This window comes from Penicillium odoratum (genome assembly GCF_028828045.1).
Source record: "Penicillium odoratum strain IBT 22623 chromosome Unknown utg000005l_segment0_segment0, whole genome shotgun sequence".
Lineage (NCBI taxonomy): Eukaryota > Fungi > Ascomycota > Eurotiomycetes > Eurotiales > Aspergillaceae > Penicillium > Penicillium odoratum.
The window spans coordinates 3,075,163-3,099,734 of NW_026643147.1; the positions used below are offsets into that span (position 1 = coordinate 3,075,163).

Here is a 24,572-nt window from a genome sequence, read left to right on the forward strand (position 1 = left end):
TGATTTGGTTAAGACGGACATGGATTAAAGCTCATCATAGTCAAGCTTCTCTTTTCTACAAACTTCATACATCGGCTCTGTCATCACGAAAGCATAACGAGCACCACCTCTAGCGGCTAGCCCATTATCTAATTCCGAACTGCCCCCAATGATCTTGACATGCTCACCGACGATTTTCTGAATCGCCTTCTTCACAACTGGACGATCACAGAAGTTTCCTAGCATATAAACTCGATCAATGGGGTTAGAGCGTAAAGCGTTTCTGTCTTCTTGTCCTATTCTGTCATCAGCATTGTTTGATTAGATAATAAGATGGAATTGAGCTCCCACCTTGAAGGCAGTCTAGAGCCTGATCCAAGTAGTTCGCCAATGCATCAATATAATCTGATTCAGCAGCTTCCACATCTTCCCAGCGGAGAACTGCTCCCTCTTGCTCACCAATCCACCAGTCTTGAAGATCAAGTGGCCACTCTTCGTAATGATCCTGCCCTTCCTCCATTGGTTGTTTCATAAACAATCTGGCTCGACAAAGAGCTACATATAGATCATTTCTTGACGCTCCCTTTTCAATCTGCCTTTTCAACGGGCCGTCAAGAGTAAGAAACCTGGAGTAAAGGAACCGCCAAATACCAGAGCAGCTCAGTGTATCCACTGCATATTTCGTTTGGCACCTTTTGCCCCGAGTGTGAAGATGAAGATACCGCAATCCATAGTCGACTATCATAATGCTCGGCTTCGATGGTGAAATGGGTTCGGGGATTTCAGTGATTTCATCATCAAACATTTCATCATAAACCTTGATCATCTCTTGTGGACTCTCGATCCCCAAAGAGACAACACCCGCTTCGATGGCTGCATATTGCACGAGCGTCCGAACGTGGCTATTAAAAAAGTCAGGCACAAGCATGAGTGCACTTTCAATCTCAATATTTTGCTTCCTTGATGCGATCTTCAAGTGTTCAAATGCTTTCACAAATCCTATCTTGATATACTCATCAGAAGGAATTTCGGGTTCCGTCTCAGATTGAGACTGAAAATGCATCAAAACGGAGGACATAAAGTTGCAAAATGATTCTCGAATCATTTCCCATCTCCAAAAAAGCTCTTCAGCCCAAATGAAATCGGATGTTTCAAACGGTAAGCTCACTTTCCCAGCCACAAATTTTTTCATTGTCGACATAGCATCGATCACTGGCGATACTATTGGAAGATCCCAGGATTTATGTTCCATTCTGCGCTGGTTTTGTATCCAGTATGCATATCGCAGCATTTCTGTGGAGTTTTTATACTCTTCAAAAGGTTCGTTCCGGTACGCCAGCGGTACTCCTGTTATCATGCTAACATTATTTAGGGAATATGCATAGGCTACGGTTCTGTATCAAATTTGAACATGTTAGTCATTTTCTAACAGACTGCTTTAGGAGACCAACATGGAATCGAGCCCGAAATTAATGCCAATCGGCTGAAAATAGGGGCATTCATCAGGTGGTAACTCGGTAGTCGATGCGTGCAGCGGTCTGCATGATATTGACAGGAGGAGAATTGTGAAGATATACATATCCCCTCTTCCTCGAGATTTCCTCTTGGTGGTTGATATGAGAAAATTCTCAGGGTCTTGAGGCTTAGCGCCGAGCCTCAGACACGGGTCCATCTGAGATTTGGCCAATAGTGGGGCCTGCCCAAGTGGTTCGTAAGAACTAAGAAGTCCGCAAAATAGAATATATTCTTTCCAAGGGAAGAAGTGCCCAGTCACTACATATACAGGAATCCAATACATAGCTAGGTAGATACATAGTTGTGTAGTAATCTACTGTGGTAAGAAAGACAATATTCAAAGGACGAATTACGCTGAGATGCCAAGGCAATATGGGTTGTCCGTTTAGCATGCCGGATTTATAATTGGCCTCCATCTAGATCTCTGTCATTTTATTCATTCAATGTTTCAATGTTCGCGTCGTCGGTCTTTTAGTACACGTAATCATGGACGTGTGATGTGGGGAAGGACTCATCCAGGACAATCGGGATGTGGGGTTGAATGTCCACGGACGGATGTCCGCATCTAAGGTTGACACGTTAAGCAGTTATTAAGAAAGATCCCCCGCGGGCAATATTTCTAAGTAACATATTGCATTGAGACTCGACACTTTAAGCATTTAAGCCGACCAAGCTTCTCACTCTGGAACACAACCATCGAATTTCGCATCCCGGCCAAAGTCAGACATCCTGGTCTACAACATTTGAAGACAAACTATCTAAGCTCAAACAAATACACAAAATGTCAAGCCAGACTCTATCTGGAAAAGTGGCCATAGTCACAGGCTCAAGCTCAGGCATCGGCGCAGCCATTGTCCGTGAACTATCCTCCCGCGGAGCAAGTACAGTGGTCAACTACCCCTTCGCCGGCCTAAAGACAGAAGCCGATGCAGTAGTCTCCTCTCTCCCATCACCCTCCATCGCCGTGGAAGCCGACATGTCCCAAATCCCTTCACCTCAGAAACTGGTAGATGCGGCACTAGCCAAATGGAATCGCATCGATATTCTGGTTAACTGCGTCGCATTGGCCGTGAATAAGCCTCTTGAAGAACAAACCCTCGACGACTGGGATCTCCTAGTCAATATCAACGGACGTGGCACTTTCCTCTTGACCAAGGCTGTCCTGCCCCATCTTACCAAGGGCAGTGGCCGCATTGTGAATATTGCGAGTATCTCGGCTCGTGGGCCACCGCCTAATCAGACGATCTATGCGGGGACGAAGGGGATGGTGGATTCATTTACAAAGTGTTGGTTAGTGTGCCTGGACCGGTTTACTTTCTCTTGGAGATTCTGAGTTCTAACGTATTACAGGGCCAAGGAGCTTCCTCCAAAATATGGATGTACTGTTAATGCGGTCAGCCCTGGTCCCACCATGACGGAAGGCTTTGCTGCGGCTGGTGAGGAGCAGATGAAGATTCTCCAGCCGATTATTGATCAGACGCCTGTGGGCCCTCGGATGGGGCAGCCGGATGAAATTGCGTATGCTGTTGCGTTCCTGTGTGAGGAGCGGGCGCGGTGGATTAATGGAACACATATCATTGCTTCGGGAGGATTGTTTATTGATTAGATCGACATTGTTTAGGAATCAATGTACACCCTTTTATGTTAGACTTTAACCTGGTACATTGCCCCCATGACTACGGTTTCCCTCGGCTTCTATGTGGATAAGGTAGCGGCCAGACCTTTACTAGCTGCGGACAAAAAACCGCCGGACGGGATGGTCATTGCGGAGGCGTATCGTACAACCAATATCCAGACGGCCTCGGGCTTATCGGCAAGCTATATCGAGATATCTGGGGAAGGACATATTGCAGCATCTCACGCCTTATTGAGGGGCTGGATAGTTGCTTGACATGGTTGCCCTTTATGATGACCTTATATCAATGAAAGCTTCACACATCACGTGGCGCAGTTGTTGAGATGTACGGTTGAAAAGCGACCTGTAATTGGCAAAAGAAGCGCAAAGATAAACAGTGCAGCCTTGCATTGGGCATAGCCGACTTGTCCCACTCCCGTGGCATAGACTCCGCAGCGGCACTGCCCGGAGAACCCAAGCCCCACGCGTATCCAGGCAAAATAATAATCGTGGTGGTGAGGCGGAGGGGATTGCCCCAGATAATTACGCGGTTATGTTGTACCTTCCTGCAGAGCGGAGATTTGAAGGCAAACTAAATGTGGCGCCTAAGGTGTGGCGCATGTAAATGGCGAATAAATTTCCTAAATGAGTTTAGAGTGAAAGGGGGCTCAGCCAGTTCAGTGGATCGTTCCAGGAACGGCGAGTCGGTTTCGTGCGGATCGGGCTGTGCAGAGTAGAAAAAACGCAAACACGGAAGAAACCTGACTGCGCCTTCGAATGAAAACATAAACATAAAAACCCATAAAGAAGTTCTCATACTTTCTCTTTCTTTCATCTAAATCTAGAACCTTTGACTTGTGGCAAACCTTGGATCGACCCCTTTATCAACCTTATCCGCCCACCGCTTTTCCTCCCACCTTCATCTACTCTTCACACTTGACATACTCTCCATACACACAAAATGGCTGCAGTATCAATTCCAACATGCTCTGTAGAGCCAACCATCGAAGCGACTCATTCCCGCTCTCGACCATCTCTATCTATCGACCTAAACAACATCCCCCCACTCTCCCAACCATCGCCACCCTCAAACACACTTCTAATCACCGACCTCAACGACCTCATCCTCTTCCAACCCTCCTCCCTCGATGAAATTCGCAACAGAATCACCTCCGTGGTCACACTCCACTCATTCTCCCCACTCCCCTCTTTCCGCCGCATCGTCTGCTCATTCTACACGGACAAAGACGCAATCACCATTCGCAAACTATTAGAAGGCAACAACCTTCTCCGCCACACCACTCCCCGAATCTACTTCGGCGAACCAACCCCCATCCTAAGCGAAGAAGAGATGCAACGAACAAGACTCCTCTCCGCCCCTCAAAGCGATAAACTGTTCTTCATCTCCCCGCCCCCCAGCCCCCCGCACGGCTGGATGATGCGCAACGAAGACCCGCCAAACAAAGAAGTCCATGCTCAGGACCTTGCCTATGCGCTCGCCATGCTGAAAACAGATCAACCGGAGCAGGAGGCTATGAGTGTTGATCCCGCGACGCCGGTTTCTGTCTCTTCGGATCAGAGGACGCCTAGTTGGCCGCTTGCCGGGTCGCAGCAGCGCAGTCGCAGCAGCACTATTATCTATAATCCTGAGGATCATGGACATAGTCCTAATTTGCCGGCTGTTATGGTTGAGGATGTGAGTCTGGCGGTAGATGAGGATATTGATATGGAGGATGTTTTGTCGTTGCAAAAGATGCCGCCTAAGACTTCCCGGCCGCCTGTTGAGCTGATGGAGTGATGTGTGGATATTTGGTTCTGTATTTGAGCGGTAATTTTTAGTGCATAGATTATGCTGGTCACTTATTGTACGGCGTTGGGGTATGGACTCTGCATTGCATGGATCCGGGATTCGATCTGCTTTTGATTGACAGAAATCTATATAATACAACTGCTTTATTTTCAAGTTATACATTATAAATTGTACTCCATAAGAAATTGAACTCGTTATGAAAAACATTGGAATAAGATGCTATTGATCGTCTACTGTGGAGGACACTGTAGCGGTATGTCATCATCTTCGTCCTCAGCATTCCCATCTACTCCACCCTGCTGTCGCCTTAGTCTCTGCATATCGGTAATCAAAAGCTGTCCCAGCTGAGAAGCGTCCGTCCTTCTGCCAGGCGGGGGCAACATTGTATCAACCACGGCCGCCTCACGATCTGCACCACGTTGGCGTAAAAAGTGCTGGAAGTTTTGAAGCATATATTGACGTATCCCTTCACTCACAGGATCCAGCTCTGGGGTCTGATCAGGTCCGGAGCATCCAGTTGCTTGTGTTGGCGTCGCCTGTGGTACCGCCGTCGATGTAGACGCCGGTGCATCGGATTCAGATGTTGGTGTTCCTCCCATCTTGCGCTTTGCATACTCCACCACTTCTCGCAGGATAATCCAACGCGCCGCGTTCTGCTTTCTCCACGCGTAGACCTGCAACGGTGTGATTGCTCCAACGTAGACCTGGTTCGGGTGGTCAATTGCCAGGGGCCAGAGATCTTCAAGTAAAGCACATTGGGATTTGAAATGAGCATAGAGATCACCCCAGACGAGACTTCCGAGAATTCGCATCTGACCAGTGTAACCGGGCGATTCGTCGGGTCGTTCGATGCCCTCCTTTGCGTCGAATTTTGGGTCAACTGCGAGAACGAAACCGCTAAAGTCGCCAGCCATGACTAGGCACGTTGCGGCGCGGTAGGATTTTGTGGTGTATGAGGCGAATGAATCTGAGTCCACGGCGAGAAAGACGTTGTCTTGCATCTTCATATTTTGATTTGCACTGATCTCTTCGTTTGTCTTATTGAAGTGTCTATTCGAATCGTTAGATGTGTTCTCATAACCGCAGGCTTGAAACAAGACTAACCCTTTAGCCGCTTCGATATCGCCTTCTGCAATATCATGTTCCTTTCCATCCACCCAGCAAAGATGCAAGTGCGGCTTGAGAAGATCAGAGCCCGTTTGTCCATCTCCCCAGTCGGAAATATGCGCCTCGAGCTTTTGAACAAAGTCCGTCCATTCAGCCTCCGACTGCCCATACGTCAACCGATAGATCGTCAGGCCAAACTCGGACGTTTTCTTCATCTCACCCGGAAGACAAGAAGTAATCCAAGGCTCCCTCGGCAAATGCCCCATTATTCCCCTCATCTCCTTCCTCACCTCATCCTGAGCCTCAACCTGCGCAACAGCCGACTGCCGATACCCCTCCCCAGCCGACCTCTCCCCACGACCATCATCATTCCATGGCATCATATTTTCAAACATAATCTGATGACTCCGCGCCTTGAATTTTTCCGCATAAGCCTTCCCCCGTCTCTCGCAATCTGCAACATGTAAATCTCCCTCACTCGCATCCCACCGATGCTCAGGATAAAGCTCCGCATAGCCCTTATACCCCTCCATAGGAATCATAACCATATAATCCGCCTTAATGGCAATCTCCAACAGCACATGCAAATTATCCATAAACGTCCACTGCAACCGATCCGGAGCCACAACTCCAGCAGGCAGTTGATGATCTCTTAATCCCTGCAACTGCGTCGCACGCAGCATCTCAACCCGTCCACTCACCCAGCCATGCGCGCGGTGCTCCATAACCTCAAAGTGAACAGACATGTACATGGTCCATAACCTCGCGAGAGAAATCTCAGGCAGACCATTCTGTGCTCTGCGCGCATTCAGCAGCACATCCGCACTAGCCCAGTGGTCGTAGATATGGTTAAAGGTTTCACGAAGATATTTTCGCACAACAGGTGCATTCAGGTACTCGAAGACAGCGACGACAGCGGAAAGATGGTGACAAGCATAGTCGAATTTATCCAGGTCGTCTAGGCCTTTTTCTTTCCAGCGTTGATCGCATAGTGGAATTATACCCTCCCATAAGCGGGATTTCAGAGAATGGATATTCTTGCCGACGAGGCAGAGTCGGGTGCTATCGTGTTCGGAGCCGATGCGGGATGTGACGCGGTCGAGGATGGAAAGGTCAGTTGAGCCTGGGGGGAAGTTTTGTTGGATGAGGGGGAATTCGTCGGAGGTTAGGCGGGTTATGGATGGGTCGGGTTGGGTTCCGTTTAGGAGGGGGTTGCCAAAGGCGAAACCGAGGAAAGAAGCGACTGTTTGGGGCTCGAGGAGGCGGTCGACTAGAGGATTTATTAGTTTAACTTCGATGTTTGATTCCACGGTTGATGCGAACCAATTGGTAGGTCTGATTGGGCTTTGCAGTGGACTGCTGTCACGGAGCTCCCGGGGACCTCAATATGTGAATACATTGTTGATGGTATTGAATGAGACAAATATGAAAGGAAGATGAAGAAAAGTGAGACTGCATTATTCCAATTAAAGTCAAGGGAAGCCAAGAGCCTCATTAAAGTGGGTGTCTCTTTTCTCATTTGTTTACTCCAATCAACTACATCTGACTACTTTCTAAACCTGAATAGGTTTGGCTTAGACCCTGGGTCTTACTACACTCGGTTTAGCGCTTCAGTGCTTCCCTCCAATTGGTCGATCTGGTAAGAGGTTGAAGGCAGCAGCTGCCTCTTGCTGCCCCAACAATCTATGGCTACCTACTTCTCAGTTGGTCCGGGCCAATGAGGAGACAATTAAGACTTGATGTCGAGTTGACCGAGAATTTTTACGTTTTAAACTGGGTTATATTAGTATAGCATCGATTTCACGTAGAAGAATAGAGACATTTGCTGACAAACATCGAAGTCATCCCATCTACCATGTGGTTTCGAACGTATGTCCAAAGAGTCCGGGGTAGGGATAGATAATGACAATCTCACTTCTCCCGACCAGTGACATTCATGGCTCAATCCAGTTTCGTCCGTGTTAGTTCCTGGTTAAAAGAATTCCAGCCAATCCCAGCCAATACAGGGACGCCGATCGGATCCACTCGGAACTGAGAACACCCCGAGCATTATTAATTACGACGCCGATTACCAACGTTACAACTTCGATCAAAATACGGAGTACCTAGATATCCTTCACATATCGAATATATAAAGCATAACAATCTATCTCCAAATTATCACCATTTCCAACAGTCCTCTGATTCAACTTAGATAATGTCGAAAACACTTCTAATCACCGGTGCCACCGGTAAACAAGGAGGCAGCGTCATCACTGCACTCCTACAACAAAATGCGGACGTGGAAATCCTAGCCGTCACTCGCGATGCCAACTCTAAGGGGGCTCAGAAGCTGAAGAATAAGTCACCAAAGATCAAAATTGTCGAAGGCAACCTCAATGAACCGGAAGAGATCTTTGCGAATGCCCAGAAAGTAACATCGCAGCCCATCTGGGGTGTTTTTAGTGTGCAGGTAGAGTCACGCCATTTCCAAATTCTGCAAAAAAGTGCATCGGCTAACATGGAATAAACATAGATTCCGGACCGGGGCTCCTCGGAGACGGAAGCCGAAGAACGGCAAGGCAAAGCGCTGGTCGACGCATCGCTCAAGCACGATGTGAAATTATTCGTCTATACATCCGTGGACCGTGGTGGTGACGCTTCATACGATACTCCTACCCCGATTCCTCATTTCATCTCAAAGCATCATATCGAGCATCACCTAGTGGAACAAACCAAGGGTACGGGGATGGCGTGGACGATCCTGCGCCCCGTCGCGTTCCTCGAGAACTTCACGCCCGATTTCTTCGGTAAAATCTTTACCACGTCATGGAAGATGGTGGTCAAGGAGAAGCGCTTGCAGTTGATATCTGTGGGAGATATTGGATATTTCGCGGCTCAAGCTTTCCTCAAGCCGGAGGATTGGGCCAATAAATCACTTTCTTTGGCGGGGGATGATATCACGTTTGATGATATGGCTAAAATATTCAAGGCGAAGACGGGTCGGGATGTTCCTTTGACGTTTGGCCTTTTCTCTTCTGGTTTGTTGTGGATGATGAAGGATCTCGGGTTAATGTTTCAGTGGTTTTATGACACGGGCTATGGAGCCGATATCTCCACTTTGAAGAAGATGCATCCTGGGTTGAAGGACTTTGAGACGTGGCTGGAGACTGAAAGTGGATTCGTATGATCTTATTGAAAATTGTAATATTCTGGAGTACTGGGAATGGATGCTTCCGTCAGCCCTGCGTAATCGAAAGTTGGAACCTCAAATTTGGACATTGAACATTTAATTATCATCAACATGATATGAATAATCTTTAAATATGCTATAAACATGCTATCAATTCTCTCTAAATATGCTATCGACAATCTCATCTTCGGAAACTCTCCTGTCTTTTCGACAGTGGATGCCATGCTGACGAGGCCTTTGGGTAAATTAGTGGAGTAAATGGTTTAAGTTATAGTCTTCCAAATAAGAATGCGCGATATCCATTTTGGAAGGTGACTCTCAAAAGGCTTGGCAGATGAGTTGCAGGCTAAAAAAGCCCATAACGCCCCCGTTCAGGGGCTTGTCGATCCGACGTCCTATAATTGGCTGTTGCCCCAATCCGGGTATGACACCCGGTTCATCAACGCCAAACCGGGACCTTTCCCGGAAAAGGGCTGCACGCCTGTAAACTTTGAGTGGCCTGTTGAAATGCACCAGGAGTGCGCACCTAACCTTCAATGGGGCTGAGATTGGATTAGGTCACGGCTCAATAGGATACTTCTGCTATCTCTGTCTGTCCATAACGCCATATTTTCTTGGGGGTGTTCTTTCAGGACAAGTAGAGGCAGTTGTCCCCTTTAGGCCACACATATATGGACAAATCCATGGTTTGATTGACGAGAAGCCCGAAAGGAGGAAAGTCCTTTGCGAGATTTCATAAGGAACGACGTAATTATCACTACTCCGCACCCTAAAAAGTGGGGATTTTCGTACCAAGCCGTCCATTTGCGGGGGAAAGCGATCATTGAAATCTGGGGTTGTATAACCATGATGTTACATGGAGAACTCATTGAAGCGATTAAAATGACTAGTGAACCAATTAATCGGATCAGGACTACAATGTAGATTTATTTTTTCTGTGGCGACAGTGTTTCACAGATCTAGATGTGATCAACCCTTGCGCCAGAGCTTCCTGTGGCTCCGTGGCTGGGTATCTTGGTATGGTAATTTGTACTATGCCGTATTAAGACATTGAAGAAACATTTAAATAGTGACTTCCCTCCTAGTTAATGTAACCCCATATTTCTTCACTCTATTACAACTGTACTCCATACTCCGTATATCCACATAATCACAATGTCAATACTCGAGAAAAAACAAGACAAGGGCGCTATATCGCCAGCCCCATCCAATGACGGTGATGTTACCGAAGCTCTCGCCCATGATGCAGTTTTTGGAGATATTACAGAAGACGGTCCAAATTATCGCAATGTACGCTTTGCTTCCATGCTGATCGGCGCACTCGCTAACAAACTAATTAGGTTGGGTGGCTCGGAACTTCTGTTCTCATGATGAAGACCCAGATTGGTCTTGGCGTTCTTTCAATCCCTGTTGCTTTTGACGCTCTCGGCATCGTACCTGGTGTCATCGTCCTATGTGTTATTGCCGGAATAACAACGTGGTCTGATTACATTATTGGTGATTTCAAGATTCGCCATCGAGAAATCTACGGAATCGACGATGTGGGTGAGTTGTTGTTCGGCAAGCCGGGACGAATTATTCTCGGTGGAGCTTTCATTCTCTGTAAGTTTGATGTGATTTGAATTAATGGTGGTACAACATTTCTGACCTTCTATAGGGTGGATGTTCACTGCGGGCTCTGGAATGCTGGGCATCTCCATCGGCTTGAATGCCGTGTCCAATCACGCCACTTGTACCGCTGTGTATGTCGCTGTTGCCTTTGTTGTAGCTTTCGTTCTAGGTAGTATCCAGACGCTGGGACGTATCTCGTGGATTGCGTGGGTTGGTTTGACTTGTATCCTTACATCAAGTGAGTTTCCGTCAATACTCCTTTAGAGTTCTTCTAATAATCTATAGTTATGATTGTTACAGTCGCTGTTGGTCTTCAAGATCGCCCAACCTCGGCACCTAAGAATGGAGTATGGGAGTCTGACTACAAGATTGTTGGTAATGGATCATTCTCCACTGCCATCTCGGCTGTGACTACGATGGTTTTCGCATACGCTGGAACACCAGCATTCTTCTCTATTGCATCTGAGATGCGCGATCCCCGTGACTACAACCGAGCCCTTATATTGTGCCAGTCTGTCGTCACTTGCTTCTACATTGTCGTCGGTGTTGTAATTTACTACTACTGTGGATCATACGTCTCATCGCCTGCCCTGGGCTCCGCTGGACCGATCGTGAAGAAAGTCAGCTACGGATTCGCCCTTCCTGGATTAATCGCCAGCACCCTGCTGTTCGTCCATGTAGGATTGTCCTTACTATCCAAGGCAAGGCCCATATACTAATACTTCCTAGATCACTGGTAAATACATCTTCATCCGCATCCTCCAAGGCTCCCGCCATCTAGTCGCAAACACCATGATTCACTGGTCCGTCTGGATCGCGTGCACCTTCGGCACCTCAGTCGTCGCCTACATCATCGCCAGCGCTATTCCCGTCTTCAGCGATCTGGTATCCCTCGTCGGCGCTCTACTCGGAACCCCCATGTGCTTCCAACCCATGGCCGGCATGTGGCTCTACGACAACTGGAGCCGACCTAATCGCAACTGGAAGTGGACCGCGATGGTCTGCTGGTGTGTATTTGTTATTTTGGCTGGAACCTTTCTGATGATTGCGGGCACATACGGATCGGTTATTGACATTATTGACGACTACAAGAAGAACGGTGGATCGGCTGCTTGGTCTTGCGCCGATAACTCGTCATCCTAGATGCATTCATGAATACTATAATGCTGTCTTGAGCGCAAAGACGCCTGTTATAACGATTTGAGCTTCGGAATATTACTGGACTATACTACTTTGCTATACTTTTTGCGTTTACGTTTCTGCTAGACCTCAACTATTATTGTACCGGTTTGATTCATGCGTGGTGAACTTGCTCAATGATTTGATACCTTTCTGTGTAACTTTTATGAATACACAAGATTTTCTTTTTCAAATCCGTAAATGTCACAATATGCAATATAGTGTAACCGGACGGGCGGTAGTACACATATAATCAAATTGTGCTCCTCTCCAAGGTCAACTTCATGAGATTTCTCATCTTTCCTGCACGCCCTGGAGATACCCCAACCTCGCCAGGGCCCGCCTCTTAGCCCAACCTCCCACATAACGAAACCCAGAGCACGAAGCATCCCAGAAGCATCACCGCTGCAGCAGCCAAAAAAAGCTACAAGCAGCATCACAACGAACGCCACAAAAATCAAATCAAATTGATGGACTGTTTTAAATCGCGTTGTGAAATGGGTATAGAGTGTGAATCTGAATTAGAAGCTTGTGTATGTGGAAATATCGTTAAAGGCTATCATTCGTGATTGGTATCTTACATCTACGCTCGGTACATGTCGATGCCGGAAGAGTGTTCGGAAATAAGCCTTGATGATTGTAAAATATAATTGATGCTTTACCCTAGGTGCAAAGGGGAGACTTTGAGATATGTTTGTGATTTCCGATTTGGGATTAGTCTTTACTAATACATACTAGTAGCGTTGAGCTATGCGCAATGTGCACATGTGCATGTGGATTATAATGTCTACATCTTGAGCTCATGTGCCCTTGGATGGAAATCTAGGCATTTTGGCTCAGTTTCATCAACGCGTGCTGCTTCGCTGCCTCCCGCTATGCGTAGGATTTGAGCTCTTGTAAATATTTACAATAATTTGGAGCGTATACAAGAAACTTTTTTTCATATATGTATGAACAAGGCGGTCTCAAAACCATGATCATCAGCATCGGTATAGTATCGCAAAACTCCAGTACGCCGCCAAACCGCCGAAGAAAGGATGAGCTAGAAGATCGAAAAGAGAAAGTTAAAACTCCAACATGCATGCTAACGAGCCTCTGTTTGTAGCCCTGCATCCCACAACTCTCCACTAGAATCCATACGCGCTCTGTCCGTACGGTGTGGCACCGTAAGGAGTCTGTGCACTAGCACCCCAGACACTAGAAGCACCGTTTCCATATGAAGTCATGTTCCCATCAATACCCTCCGGGGGCTCGTACCCATCTCCATCACCGCCACCCATCATATCAGTGTCATCGTGGCCTCCGATGTGGCCATCCTCGCTTTCACCCTGAAGAACGGAGACGGTGGTAGCCAGCTTGCGCTGCAGGCAGATAATACCTTGTTGAATGATCATATCTGGGTCGAGGTTGCCGATGCTCTCCACATCCATGTAGAAAGTGTTTGGCTCGGCATCGTAGTCAAAGGGCTGGTCAGGGTTGGCAGCAGGCTCCCAAGCAGCATTCTCAGAGATAGGCCTGAAGATGTATAGTCAGCCAAAAAAAGCTCCATGTCTCAAATACTTCCAAGATACGTACCACTCCTTAATAGGATCCTGCTCGTACCAGTAATCCACATGTCGCAAGTTGTTGTGCGGATCATACTCAAAGCCCACAGCAGAAGTAGGCGCCCACTTAGCATGCTCCTTTGCCGTTCCCTTCTTAGCCAAACAAGTCATCTTGATCTCCTGACCCTTCCGCAACTTAACAATCAACGGACCCTTTCCCTCAGGATCAGTGATAACGGGATCTCCAATCGTGTCATTTACACGCTCGCCTACGACCTGTAGATCACGCGCGTAGACTGCCATGATACCGCTTCCGCAGCGCGCATGCAGCGAGAGCGTTATGCTACACCGCACACAGTGGTCCTCGCAGTCGCAGTCACGGGTGTATTCCAGGTCTTGGTCGCAGTTCTTTGCGACGAGAGGAATCATGCCTAGACGGTGAGCGAGCATCTCATCTGGGAGGACGGAGGTGTTTGCTTCGATCTCGATGAGATCGAGTGCGACGGTGGGCACTTCGGCGAGGATTGTGCGGCGGAGGGAGTTGGCGAACGCGAGGTCGACTGAGCTTAGTCGGAAGTCGACACGGTAAGGTTCCGCCTAGAAAGCGCAGGTTTAGTTTGAGGCTTGGGCTGTCCGGTGAATTGGTTAAAACATACCTCACGAACGGTGACTTGAGGGCCCGCGGGCTCCTCCATGTCGACCATGTCATATTCCATTGTAATGGGGCAGCGTCGGTCGCCGCCACTTGGTTCCGAAGCTAGGCGTCTATCTGGAGTTTGTCTAAAAGAAAGGCGTGTGTAGGTTTGAGACTTTGCCGAGAAAGGATGGGAGAGATGTGGAAGGTTGTGAGTTTGGATGTGTTCATTTGGTGAAGATCGCGGATTTGCTTCTCGGAGGAGCATTCGGCGCTTTACCTAATCGGGAACGGTCCTGGATCTGCCAAAATCACTTTTCCAGAAATGAGAGATAGACATGATAGATCTACACAATGATTGAGAATAAATTTCTTGGTTCAGATTCACATTCAGATGCTAGTTATCGTTGGACTGTAGTATACTAAATTCGGTTCATTTGGGACAAATGAGACCATTCTTTTTCCGAAACAAAGAATTATCAGATCCCATGAACCTGACCACTAAAAGGGAAGAACAGTGAGGCCCTTGAACTGCAGAGCCTCGCGCTGCGGACAACAGCAGATCGTCTATGAGGTGACAACAAGCAAAAAAAAAAACCGAGGACGGATACTCCGGGGAAAGTGGACAGGTGAGAGCAGCCTGGCCACACAGCATATGCGATGCAAGTGAAAATAGGAAAAGAAAGAAAATCAAAAGTCAAACGACAAGCCGCCGGTCTCTCTCTTTTTTTTTCTGGGTCGTGTCGAGTCATCATCGGTATGGAGCAATCACGGCCCACCCGAGTGTCCATGTATGGGTGTGTATTTGAACAATATGTACGAGCGGCCGTGATTACCGCTGCAAAGAGCTGCGGTTGAGGGCTTCCAGCAGCTCGGGTCGATTGGCCAGTGCAGTTGCTGCCTGAGCATAGGTGACCCATTTTCGTTGACGCTTGTGCCTTTCAGGCCAATCAGCCTCTTCTTTGTCAACCGTGACTTCGAAAAATTGGTATGAAGCCTTGGGGGCATTGGTCGTCAGGAGAGTGTTGGGTCGCATATCGGGGATCAATCCCAGATCCCGCTGCACCGTACAGATGACACCAGCTTCCTCCCAGGCCTCACGGCACGCGGCCTGTGATGCCGTTGACTCATCGGTTTCCCAACCACCCTTGGGGAGTACCCAACCTCCGGGTCCTTGTGACTGAATCATGAGAACTCTGGACTTGTCATTTGAGAGGGGGACGACACCGGCGACGAGACGTTCGCCTTTGGAACCATAACCTGTGACGCAATGGGTCAGCATTGATTACCCAGAGAGTTTTACCCAGAGAGGTAAAACGGTGCATGGGGCGAGATCTGCCCCATGCGCAGTTGGTAGGAAAAAGACTTACGTTGGTTCTTTCGCCCTGTGCGGGCTTCCATAGAACGGTTCTGAGCCATTGTGATGCGCGAAAATTACCCGATCCGGTCAACCAAGGATGATGGGGGTGATTTTTGGTTTCTTGGTAACACCGAAAGGGATAGCAAAGAAAAAGAGCGAAATAGACCAGGAGATCACAATGATTGGAAGGAATAAAGGAATTCGGTCCAGGGTCGACTATAATTTTGGAAAAGCTTCAAGCTCCCGAGGAGCCTGGGTCTTCGGGGGGGGGGGAAGTGGAAGCGTTTTCAGAGAAGCTTTGCCAGGTCCGTACAACGGGTGAGGGCGGTCGGGGGAGGAAATTTTTTTTCCCTTGAAAGAAAATGCGGGGGAGATAAAGTAGAGTAATTAAGTCTTCCCATTCATTCCCGTAGGGGACGGGAACCAAGATGAAGGAGTAGAAAGAGGCATGGTCGTTAGAAAAGGGTCTTGTAAGGGGAATTGTTAGTGGAAGAACAAATCAATTGGAGGGGCAGAGGGAACCGGCGGCGCAATCCGGAAACTGTTCTGGAACTGACTAATTTACGGTACCAACTTTTTTAGCGTACTCTGTAGTCAATTGCAGTGGTATGATCTAATTCGGTTTGCTTGCATCTCGGTATATCAATGTTTGATCGTTTTAGTGGGTTTTTTCCCTTTTTCTTTTCTTTTTCTCCAAAGTCATGTGACTAGTCTTATATATCATTTATATCAAAATATTCTTGATTCTTGATTCTTGAACACTCAAATGAATTCCATACCAAGGTTAATACCCAAAAATAATTCCTGTAGCTTGTGGCAAAGCCCTGGACTTCATACGGGTACCAAGATCCTAAACTCCGGTACCGAGTGGGCAACTCGGAGCGATTCAATACATTCCCCGCCGATCTGGTAACCAGGCACGTTACGATCATCTTGAAATATTGGTAACTAGTAGTAAGTAAGAAATTAGTATAAGTTAATGAGATAATTGGACTTATCATCCCAAACACCTTTTTTTAGAGCCTTATGACATGCAAATCATAAGCTGTAAATACCCAAACCCCGCCAAAACATCATCTCTCACGTCCCTTGTCCTCTTCTCCCTTTCATCCCCACCCTAAGTCAACTAACGCAGCCAGCTACTGTGCATCATTTGCCACAAGTCCACTATTTATTTGTTTGCCTCGCATCCTTGGATATTCTCTTTTCCCGCCCGGACCGCCAACCAACCCAAAAGCCCTACCAAATGGAACCTGTTGACGCCGAACGCGCGCGACAGCTATCGCTCTTTCGGCCCTTAGGTACGTCCCACTTTGCCCCTGCAGCGAACCACTGAGGTGGGATACTTTTACCCCGTGGCGCTTCCACTGGTCCTGATGCAGACACTCTCGAGGTCAACATTGGCGGGGGGCCTGTCATCCCACATCACACACGTCAAGAGAATTTACTAATCAGGCAATGAAAAGGCTATCAACGTAACTCATGTGGCTACTGCAAATCGAGCGATGGCAGTAAGTCTTCTGTTTAATTTATTTGAATTTCCCATTTACCCACGGCCTGACACGTCATGCTCTAGGCGCATCATACTACACCAGTTCAGTGGCCGTGCGGCCCGAGCACTATGGGGAACTGATTGATCGGGGATGGAGGCGGTATGTTATTGTCATATCCATCGTCATACTCATCGTCCCCTCTTATTCAATTTCATGACTCATCTCCTAGATCGGGCACCCTTTACTACAAACAGAATCTCCAGCGATCCTGCTGCCCGCACTACACGCTGAGATTGGAAGCCTCGGCTTTTCGCCCCCGTCGTGATCAGCGCCGGGCCATCAACCGTTGGAATAGATTTATTCTGGGACCAGAGTATATACGAAAAGTGGCTAATCTTTGCCCTCGTTCTCGGGAGTGTGTTTTTCTCTGATTGGTGCGGGTAAATCATCCTAGCTGACGATCCATGCAGGGAGAAGAAACATCGAAAGTGTAACTTCGATCTACTCTCGGCTGTTCATGAAGCCGAATACGGCAATCTGAAGCGGCCCATTGACCCTGCCACGAAACGGCCGCTAGAGCCAGCGCATCGCTTCGAGGTCAACATCGAGGGCGATTCGGTTTCCCAGGCCAAATTCGATCTGTTTGTCAAGTACCAGACAACAGTTCATCGCGAGGACGTCTCTCGCTGGAAAACGAAGGATTTTAAGAACTTCCTGTGTGCGGGGATCAAACGATCTCCTGCTACCATCACCAAAAGCAATGAATCGGAGAAAAAACTCGGTTCGTGGCATCAGTGCTATCGTTTGGATGGGAAGTTAATCGCCGTTGCGGTGCTGGACCTTGTCCCGAGCGGTGTAAGCTCGGTCTATGTCTTGTGAGTAGAATCCAAGCTACGACCTGGAACCCACTAACCTGTAGCAGCTATGATCCCGAATACGAGCAGTGGGAGTTTGGCAAGCTGAGCGCTCTACGGGAAATTGCTTTCTCGATTGAGCACCAGTACTCCTACTATTACATGGGTTGGTCCTTGTTCCTATGTGTTGATTCCATCTCTGACCGTAACAGGATATTATATTCACAGCTGCCAAAAGATGCGGTACAAGGGAAACTATCGTCCCCAGTATATTCTTGGTAAGCAAAAATGAATTGATCTGGAGCCAATTCGCAGCCCTCTAATTCCTCGAACAGATCCAGAATCGTACACATGGGATCCATTAGACGGTGAACTGACCGAGAAACTGGACAAGCGTCCTTATGTTTCTCTCTCGCGAGACCGGTCTTCCGCTGGTACCGAAGACTCAAAGCCAGTATCAATCGAGTCTGGTGTCAACGAAGAGGACCTTTCTCTTTTCTCTCTGAAAATGCCTGGTGTCCTCACTTTAGACGAAACCAAGGCATTGAAACTAGAAAATTGGTATCTACTCTACCACGGAACTTTCGTGCAGATGAGTGTAAGTTTTGTGCCATGTCTACAGGCCAGACTTCATTAGAGCAACGATTTCTGACTTCAACTAGGACCTTGTTGGCTGGGAAGACATGCCCATGGATAACCCACAATCTTTGAGAGGGATTGTCTCTGAGTTGGCGGCCGCTCTCGGTCCATCGATTGTGCAAAACAGTGCAGTAGTGCTTTTCGATTAAGTTCAGACATGAAAGATGGGACATGAACTAGGTTCCCCCGTGAGATGTGGCTAAAACTATCGCGGGGGGAGATCCACTATTGCTGCTTCCAAGGTTATGGTCAAAGTCTGACAATGCGTCTTTGGACCTAGTAGTTAGACACGAGTAGAACGCTGGGTAGATTGAAGATACAGAACGAGAATATTCCATAATCAAGGCGGAACTGCACGGTATCTAATGAACCTCAAGGCGTGAAGCAAGAACCGAATTGACGTTATTATCAACACTCGACTTATAGTCCGCCGTTTAATGTCTGAGCGCAGATCTACAATCCGTCATGGGCGTTAGTGCATATTTTCAGCCCCCAATCCCGACCTTGCCGACTAACCGACTAACCGACTCAGGAAGTGGCTCTTTCAGAGTTAATATTAGACTGAAACGGAAAAGAACATAGTTACCCAATTCATCTTAGTTAACTTGAAAAGGGCTGCCCTCGAATCAAGCACTTAACCGCTACCCCTTCCCAAACAGGAAGGGTTTCACTAACCGCCATGAATGCTGACTTTTAGAACACAAGAAATACATAAAATGATTCTCGCCCTCTGTGAGTATCCTCAGCAGATCCATTCCACTTGATACTCTCACCTCCGACACATTAGCAGATATGTTCGTAGCAGCAGCTTTACGAATGGTACGGAGTACATATCATATACTTCTAGCCACACTGAACAGATGACTAATTAACTATGCAGTTCAACAGAGGCAAGCCCGATGACAACCAAGTCCTAGTAGCTCTCAGATACGAAGAGTATCTCGGTTACGATGAGATGGATGGTTTGATCAGCGGAGAACAAAACGAGCGACGAAAGGCGCGCTATTCGGTCGGACGATCGAACTCGCGAAGTGGGGGCCGGTTCTTCAGACGCCGAAGCTATACCAGAGTTGAAGAGCAGAATGTCCTTTAGGATTTGTTAGGTAGGGACTCTAGTCTTCCTTCGCGATGAAGGCTAATTCTTTCAAGTTGGAAAATCTGGGCGGGTTTGTGTCTGAAGAATCCACGGGACATCTGGCATGTCTTTGGTGCTTTGTACTTACTCTGGCCCGGGACTAGGACTGTTTTGTTGTAATGTTTTACGAGTTATGATACAATTTTTGCTAGCACGGCACTTGGAGACTTATCTATGCGTTGGCTGCCGAATGGCCCGAAAAGGATAAGCTTGGTACCTATGTCAGAAGGACTTGTGTTCATAAGTTCCCGTGTGCATGATAATTGACGCATGAGTTGACGGTGCGCAGGATGATCGTCAATTATTTACTGCAACCAATCAGTGACGGTGTTCTTCACCGAACCATGTTCAAATGTTGAAGTCGCGACCAAGCTGGTAAATTGTAGTCTATGTAGAGTCGTGCGGGGCATCTCCATTGTGGGAAGTTTCTTCACGGCATGCACGGCTTGCATATTTCATTTGACAGGTACAGTAGTGCCCAAACTGGCGGGTCAGACTTTTGTGCCAAGCGAGTCATGACGGGATTTTTGGAATGCCACGGAAAACCAAAAATGATGGAATAAGAATGAATATAGAATAAACTTTGCAAATATCGGGGAAGAACGTTAAGGAAAAGACTTCCTCAAACCTTGGAAGGTTGGTTATACGCTGGAGCCGGTCAGCCGAGCTCCACCATGTGCAAGAGCTCGGATCGGGAAGGAAACAAGGCCCGTACTCTTTTAGCCCCTCATAATCCCCATCCTTTCGTCTTTCAACCTTCACCTTTCACCTCTACAGGGATACCGCAACTATGTCTTCAGATGCAATTGCTATTGTAAGAGATGGAAGTATTATTAACATTCAGGGGGCTCAACTGACTCGCAATCCTGATAGGATCCCGATTTCTATACGATGGAGAGGGAGTATAGGGACGATGATTGGCAATCGTGAGTGGGCCTCTTCAACTCATACTTTCTTTCGCTGATCAACTCAGTGATACCACATCCCTCGCATCTGAAGTCGCCAGGGGTCGCGTGGTAAATGGTCGAAGGTAATTTAATCGTCATCCCTTTTACTTCTCGAGATAAAAATAACACAGAAAGATACCAATCTTTGAAGTCAGAGGACTACTGGTCGCCATCCGATGAACTGCAATTTGAGGCATATGAAACTGGGTATTTTCATACATTACAAATTTGACCAGGTCTTTTATTGATGATGGCAGTCACATTATCTTCCTTTTACTGGATTACACCGAGGACAACCCGCTCCATCGAGCTCCTATCAAATCACCTAAGGTGAGAACTACCTTACCCTTTCAAATAAAAAAAGGAAGAAAACCATGCTAAACATATGTCTAGCACATTCTTGATATCGGAACTGGAAAAGGAAGTTGGGCAATGTAAAGTCAACACCTCTATCCTGAGAACCACCTTAACCTTCATCTAGCGACGTGGCCGACATGTACCCCGATGGTAGGTAGTCAATCTTTTTGATCCGCCCACCCTAATATTGATCCCTCTTAGCAAATGTTCGTGGAGTGGACTTATACCCACCCCCTGAGACGTGGATCCCCCCAAATCTAGTCTTCGAGGTCGACGACGTCCTCCAACCGTGGACATGGACGACGAAGTTCGATCTTATCTACATACGTCACTTGCTCGGATCTTTTGACAGAGAAGGATGGTCTACACTATATGACCGATGCTTCGAGTACGTTTCCGTCCCGTCCCAGGTAGATACCCGGCTCATAAAATCTTTTCTAGAAACCTCGAACCCGACGGCTGGATCGAACAATTCGAGTTCGATATCAGTGTGTATAGCGACGATAACTCCCTGCCCAAAGACAGCATCCTCAATCAATGGGGAGATATGTGGTACCCCATTTCCGAACGAGCTGGTCGCCCCTTTCAAGTCGAGAAACATATGCGAGCTGATCTGGAAAAAGCCGGCTTTGTTGACATCAAGGAAGTGGTTTACAAGGTTCCTCTTGGTCCGTGGGCTAGAGATCCTGTGCTCAAGGAGCTCGGTCTTCTTCATCACCAGCATTGGTCTAAAGGCCTGGAGGGATACTGCATGTATTTGCTTACGAATTTCGGGGCACCAATCCCATGGACACCTAGTGAGGTGCAGGTTTTTTTGGCCAAGACACGGGCGGAATTGAAGAATCCAAAATTTCATGGCTATCAATTTGGGTGAGTTCACTGTTCGTCGAAGTGGAGATATGTAATGGCTAATGGTATATAGGCGACGAATCTGGGCTCGGAAGCCTAGACCAGATGAATTAAAGAAGGGAGCTACAGATCACCCGATCAAATTGGAACAATCGATCTGATCTTTCCTCTGTCTATATAGCTCGGTGGCTATCTTGCCTGAGCCTTTCCTTCGCAGAGATGTGTTTGGCTTATTTCAAAATTCTGTTTCTATGTGCACTATACTCTATATGATTTGTTAATTCATCTTTTTCCAACTGTTCATTGATACTTTTCCATCCCCACATTTCGATATAGGGCTGTGGTCCACATATCCTTCCCAATTAGGCAATTTGGCACCTGACCCTTCACAGAATTACTTTATAATGCATTCCTCACCGTCCCCAATTTAACGCCTTGTCTTTTCTTATTCTACACTGTTATGGACTAGGTCTAGCTGACCGTGGAAGAATAGGAACGTACATAATATTGTCTAATGGAATTCATGTTCATTGCTCCAGGGGTCTCCACGCATTACCATCCTTCTAGGTCGTTCACGATCATTGACTCTTCTACTCCTAGTTTCCACGGAGCAAGCAAAGCATCGGTCCTTTCAAGAACTCAAACCTTGGCCTTGCAACAGGGACCCTTCATGGCCTTCCCGTCGTGACGAGGGTACGAAGCCTGTCTCTGTGGACTCCTTACATGGGATGTCCACCTTGAGGCCTTCCACCTTGAGGCTGGCCATCACGGGACTGACCGCCTGGCTGAACCTCTTGAGGTTGACCACCGTGAGGCTGACCGCCTGGCTGGTCACCATGAGGAGGCTCCTCAGTAGCAGATTCCTCGCGCTTGGGGTGCCCACTTTGAACTTTTCCGTGAGGAGACTGACCACCATTAGGCTTATCGCCGTGAGAAGGCTTGTTGTCGTGCTTAGGCTGCTCAGTGGTCGTTTCCTCGCGCTTGGGGTGCCCATTTTGAACTTTTCCGTGGGGAGACTGACCACTCTTAGGCTTATCGCCGTGAGAAGGCTTGTTGTGGTGCTTGGGCTGCTCAGAGGTAAAGTCCTCGCGCTTGCGGTGTCCACCTTGGGGGTTTCCACCTTGAGGTCTGGGCTGACCACCATGAGGAGGCGGGCTGTCGTGCTTGGGCTCTTCGGCCGTAGACTCCTCACGCTTTGGGTGCTCCTTGTGCGGGTCCTGGGGTGGCGGGTGAGCAACCCGGTCCTCGACTTCGCGCTTGGGGTGTCCGCTATGGTCTTGAGGGTGGCCGCCATTTTGGGGAGCGGGATCCTTGCGCTTGGGACCATCCGTAGCAGTGGTCATTTCACGCTTAGAGTGATCCTGGGGGCCTTGAGGACGAGGGTGCCCATCGTGAGGGCCTGGATGTGGCTGTGAGACCTCACGCTTTGGGTGACCTCCATGAGGATGCTCCGCTTGCTGTTGTTGAGGCTGAGCAGGGCCAGGCTTTTCGATGCCGTTGGATACTAGCTAAATGTTAGTCAAAATACTCAATGCTTCAATCTTCCAAATGGCAATATTCTTACCAGGCTGGGCGACTGGAGCAGCACCAACAAAGCCAGTAACCATCAAGGCCGAGAGGATAACAGAGAACTTCATATTGAAAACAATTTCCGACAATGACTGAAGCAAGCTTGAATATGAACGAGCCCTGAGGATAGGATACCGATACTGTTGCTGGATATCTTCTTCTCAAAGGGGATGAAGCACCTTTTATACCTTCTCCATGCACCTATCCTATCCCCCAGCTCCCTCAACTAGACCACAGAACATATCCAAATGTCTCGGTCGTCGTCAGCTTCCTAGATCGAATCCCCAAATCTGCAAGCCAGGAAGCCATCACAAACTAGCTGACGAGGACCTGCAGATTCGCATGATGTTGTCATTCCTGTACACCAAAGCCACTGCATAAATGACCAGGACAAATGTGATCTGCCACTCCTAGCTATAGAATCCATCAGCATCACGCGATGATCGCCACTAGCCTTGAATTGACTTTGGGATATCCATTTTTTTTACCCCCTGATCAAGGTATACTAGATGCTGCTCAAGGCCGCGTAAGCTTATTCCTTCGAGGGTTGCGAAAAGCATGGCGGGATCGTCGAGGACTGGGATGCAAGGGGTTGCGGCAGATGGCGTGCATAGACATCGAGTCGGGTCTTGAATGCGCAATGAAATTGACTGTCCGGTTTGCTGCATTGAGTAGTTTTAAAGCCGCAAACACGGATAAACATTCTTTTTCATGACAAGGTCAATATTTATCCAGTCCATATGCAAGGGAAGATGGAAATCGGAGTGATAAATCAAGGAGCACTGAGTTCAGGATATAACTACCCAGACAAGAGGATATGACCGAGCGACCAAGTCATAACAATGACAATATCAATGTTGTCTAGGTATTTCTATCATCTATATGTAGAGCAACAGTCCAATTCCAAACCAGTCCATAGCTCGAGCCGCGTAAGATGGCCTGCAGGAAATCCCATTTCGCCGAGAAGCTTATTACGCCATTTACCCCTGATCACCCTGCAAAACATAAAACTTATGGAGGTGGAGAGCAAGTACAGTAGTACAATTAATCATTGAACGTTACATTCTTCGCTTCAGGTGTCACAATTTTGGAAGACAAATCGACTATACTGTGTGACTAGGTTCAATCAGTGCAGTTGTGACCAGAATTTGCCTCCTTTCTATCCCTTCGAAATGCAGCTTGGGCATATGCAAATGAGATTTT

The 24,572-nt window shown here is 47.7% G+C and overlaps 12 protein-coding genes across 12 annotated transcripts; 7 read left to right on the forward strand and 5 right to left on the reverse strand.

Moving 5' to 3' along the window:
* Positions 1-24: 24 nt before the first annotated feature.
* On the reverse strand, positions 25-499 carry N7520_006693 (uncharacterized protein; the record flags this gene model as incomplete). The annotated part of the gene is made up of 2 exons (XM_057140627.1): positions 25-275; positions 331-499. 2 exons carry the CDS (start codon positions 497-499, stop codon positions 25-27), a joined length of 420 nt encoding a protein of 139 aa, XP_056994633.1.
* A 1,776-nt stretch (positions 500-2,275) lies between these two features.
* Positions 2,276-3,100, forward strand: N7520_006694 (SDR family NAD(P)-dependent oxidoreductase; the record flags this gene model as incomplete). The annotated part of the gene is made up of 2 exons (XM_057140628.1): positions 2,276-2,784; positions 2,845-3,100. 2 exons carry the CDS (start codon positions 2,276-2,278, stop codon positions 3,098-3,100), a joined length of 765 nt encoding a protein of 254 aa, XP_056994634.1.
* Positions 3,101-4,070: 970 nt separating this feature from the next.
* cbpA (putative calcineurin binding protein) lies at positions 4,071-4,907 on the forward strand (the record flags this gene model as incomplete). Its single annotated transcript, XM_057140629.1, has 1 exon — positions 4,071-4,907. The coding sequence occupies one exon, from the start codon at positions 4,071-4,073 to the stop codon at positions 4,905-4,907; it is 837 nt and encodes a 278-aa protein (XP_056994635.1).
* Positions 4,908-5,149: 242 nt separating this feature from the next.
* Positions 5,150-7,425, reverse strand: N7520_006696 (uncharacterized protein; the record flags this gene model as incomplete). The annotated part of the gene is made up of 3 exons (XM_057140630.1): positions 5,150-5,969; positions 6,024-7,296; positions 7,350-7,425. 3 exons carry the CDS (start codon positions 7,423-7,425, stop codon positions 5,150-5,152), a joined length of 2,169 nt encoding a protein of 722 aa, XP_056994636.1.
* A 798-nt stretch (positions 7,426-8,223) lies between these two features.
* On the forward strand, positions 8,224-9,195 carry N7520_006697 (NmrA-like family protein; the record flags this gene model as incomplete). Its single annotated transcript, XM_057140631.1, has 2 exons — positions 8,224-8,478; positions 8,542-9,195. 2 exons carry the CDS (start codon positions 8,224-8,226, stop codon positions 9,193-9,195), a joined length of 909 nt encoding a protein of 302 aa, XP_056994637.1.
* A 1,158-nt stretch (positions 9,196-10,353) lies between these two features.
* N7520_006698 (uncharacterized protein) lies at positions 10,354-11,952 on the forward strand (the record flags this gene model as incomplete). The annotated part of the gene is made up of 5 exons (XM_057140632.1): positions 10,354-10,488; positions 10,539-10,800; positions 10,856-11,047; positions 11,095-11,486; positions 11,539-11,952. The coding sequence occupies 5 exons, from the start codon at positions 10,354-10,356 to the stop codon at positions 11,950-11,952; spliced, it is 1,395 nt and encodes a 464-aa protein (XP_056994638.1).
* Positions 11,953-13,115: 1,163 nt separating this feature from the next.
* N7520_006699 (DNA-directed RNA polymerase II core subunit RPB3) lies at positions 13,116-14,248 on the reverse strand (the record flags this gene model as incomplete). Its single annotated transcript, XM_057140633.1, has 3 exons — positions 13,116-13,503; positions 13,564-14,129; positions 14,189-14,248. 3 exons carry the CDS (start codon positions 14,246-14,248, stop codon positions 13,116-13,118), a joined length of 1,014 nt encoding a protein of 337 aa, XP_056994639.1.
* Positions 14,249-14,998: 750 nt separating this feature from the next.
* On the reverse strand, positions 14,999-15,585 carry N7520_006700 (NUDIX hydrolase; the record flags this gene model as incomplete). Its single annotated transcript, XM_057140634.1, has 2 exons — positions 14,999-15,426; positions 15,537-15,585. 2 exons carry the CDS (start codon positions 15,583-15,585, stop codon positions 14,999-15,001), a joined length of 477 nt encoding a protein of 158 aa, XP_056994640.1.
* Positions 15,586-16,772: 1,187 nt separating this feature from the next.
* On the forward strand, positions 16,773-18,661 carry N7520_006701 (arginyltransferase; the record flags this gene model as incomplete). The annotated part of the gene is made up of 9 exons (XM_057140635.1): positions 16,773-16,827; positions 16,993-17,037; positions 17,103-17,178; positions 17,249-17,434; positions 17,490-17,894; positions 17,942-18,039; positions 18,086-18,151; positions 18,209-18,471; positions 18,536-18,661. The coding sequence occupies 9 exons, from the start codon at positions 16,773-16,775 to the stop codon at positions 18,659-18,661; spliced, it is 1,320 nt and encodes a 439-aa protein (XP_056994641.1).
* Positions 18,662-19,228: 567 nt separating this feature from the next.
* N7520_006702 (uncharacterized protein) lies at positions 19,229-19,605 on the forward strand (the record flags this gene model as incomplete). The annotated part of the gene is made up of 3 exons (XM_057140636.1): positions 19,229-19,244; positions 19,300-19,331; positions 19,393-19,605. 3 exons carry the CDS (start codon positions 19,229-19,231, stop codon positions 19,603-19,605), a joined length of 261 nt encoding a protein of 86 aa, XP_056994642.1.
* An 832-nt stretch (positions 19,606-20,437) lies between these two features.
* Positions 20,438-21,961, forward strand: N7520_006703 (class I SAM-dependent methyltransferase; the record flags this gene model as incomplete). Its single annotated transcript, XM_057140637.1, has 10 exons — positions 20,438-20,461; positions 20,521-20,573; positions 20,621-20,663; positions 20,746-20,801; positions 20,852-20,924; positions 20,988-21,028; positions 21,076-21,101; positions 21,153-21,339; positions 21,393-21,821; positions 21,874-21,961. The coding sequence occupies 10 exons, from the start codon at positions 20,438-20,440 to the stop codon at positions 21,959-21,961; spliced, it is 1,020 nt and encodes a 339-aa protein (XP_056994643.1).
* A 558-nt stretch (positions 21,962-22,519) lies between these two features.
* Positions 22,520-23,437, reverse strand: N7520_006704 (uncharacterized protein; the record flags this gene model as incomplete). Its single annotated transcript, XM_057140638.1, has 2 exons — positions 22,520-23,304; positions 23,365-23,437. The coding sequence occupies 2 exons, from the start codon at positions 23,435-23,437 to the stop codon at positions 22,520-22,522; spliced, it is 858 nt and encodes a 285-aa protein (XP_056994644.1).
* Positions 23,438-24,572: the final 1,135 nt, after the last annotated feature.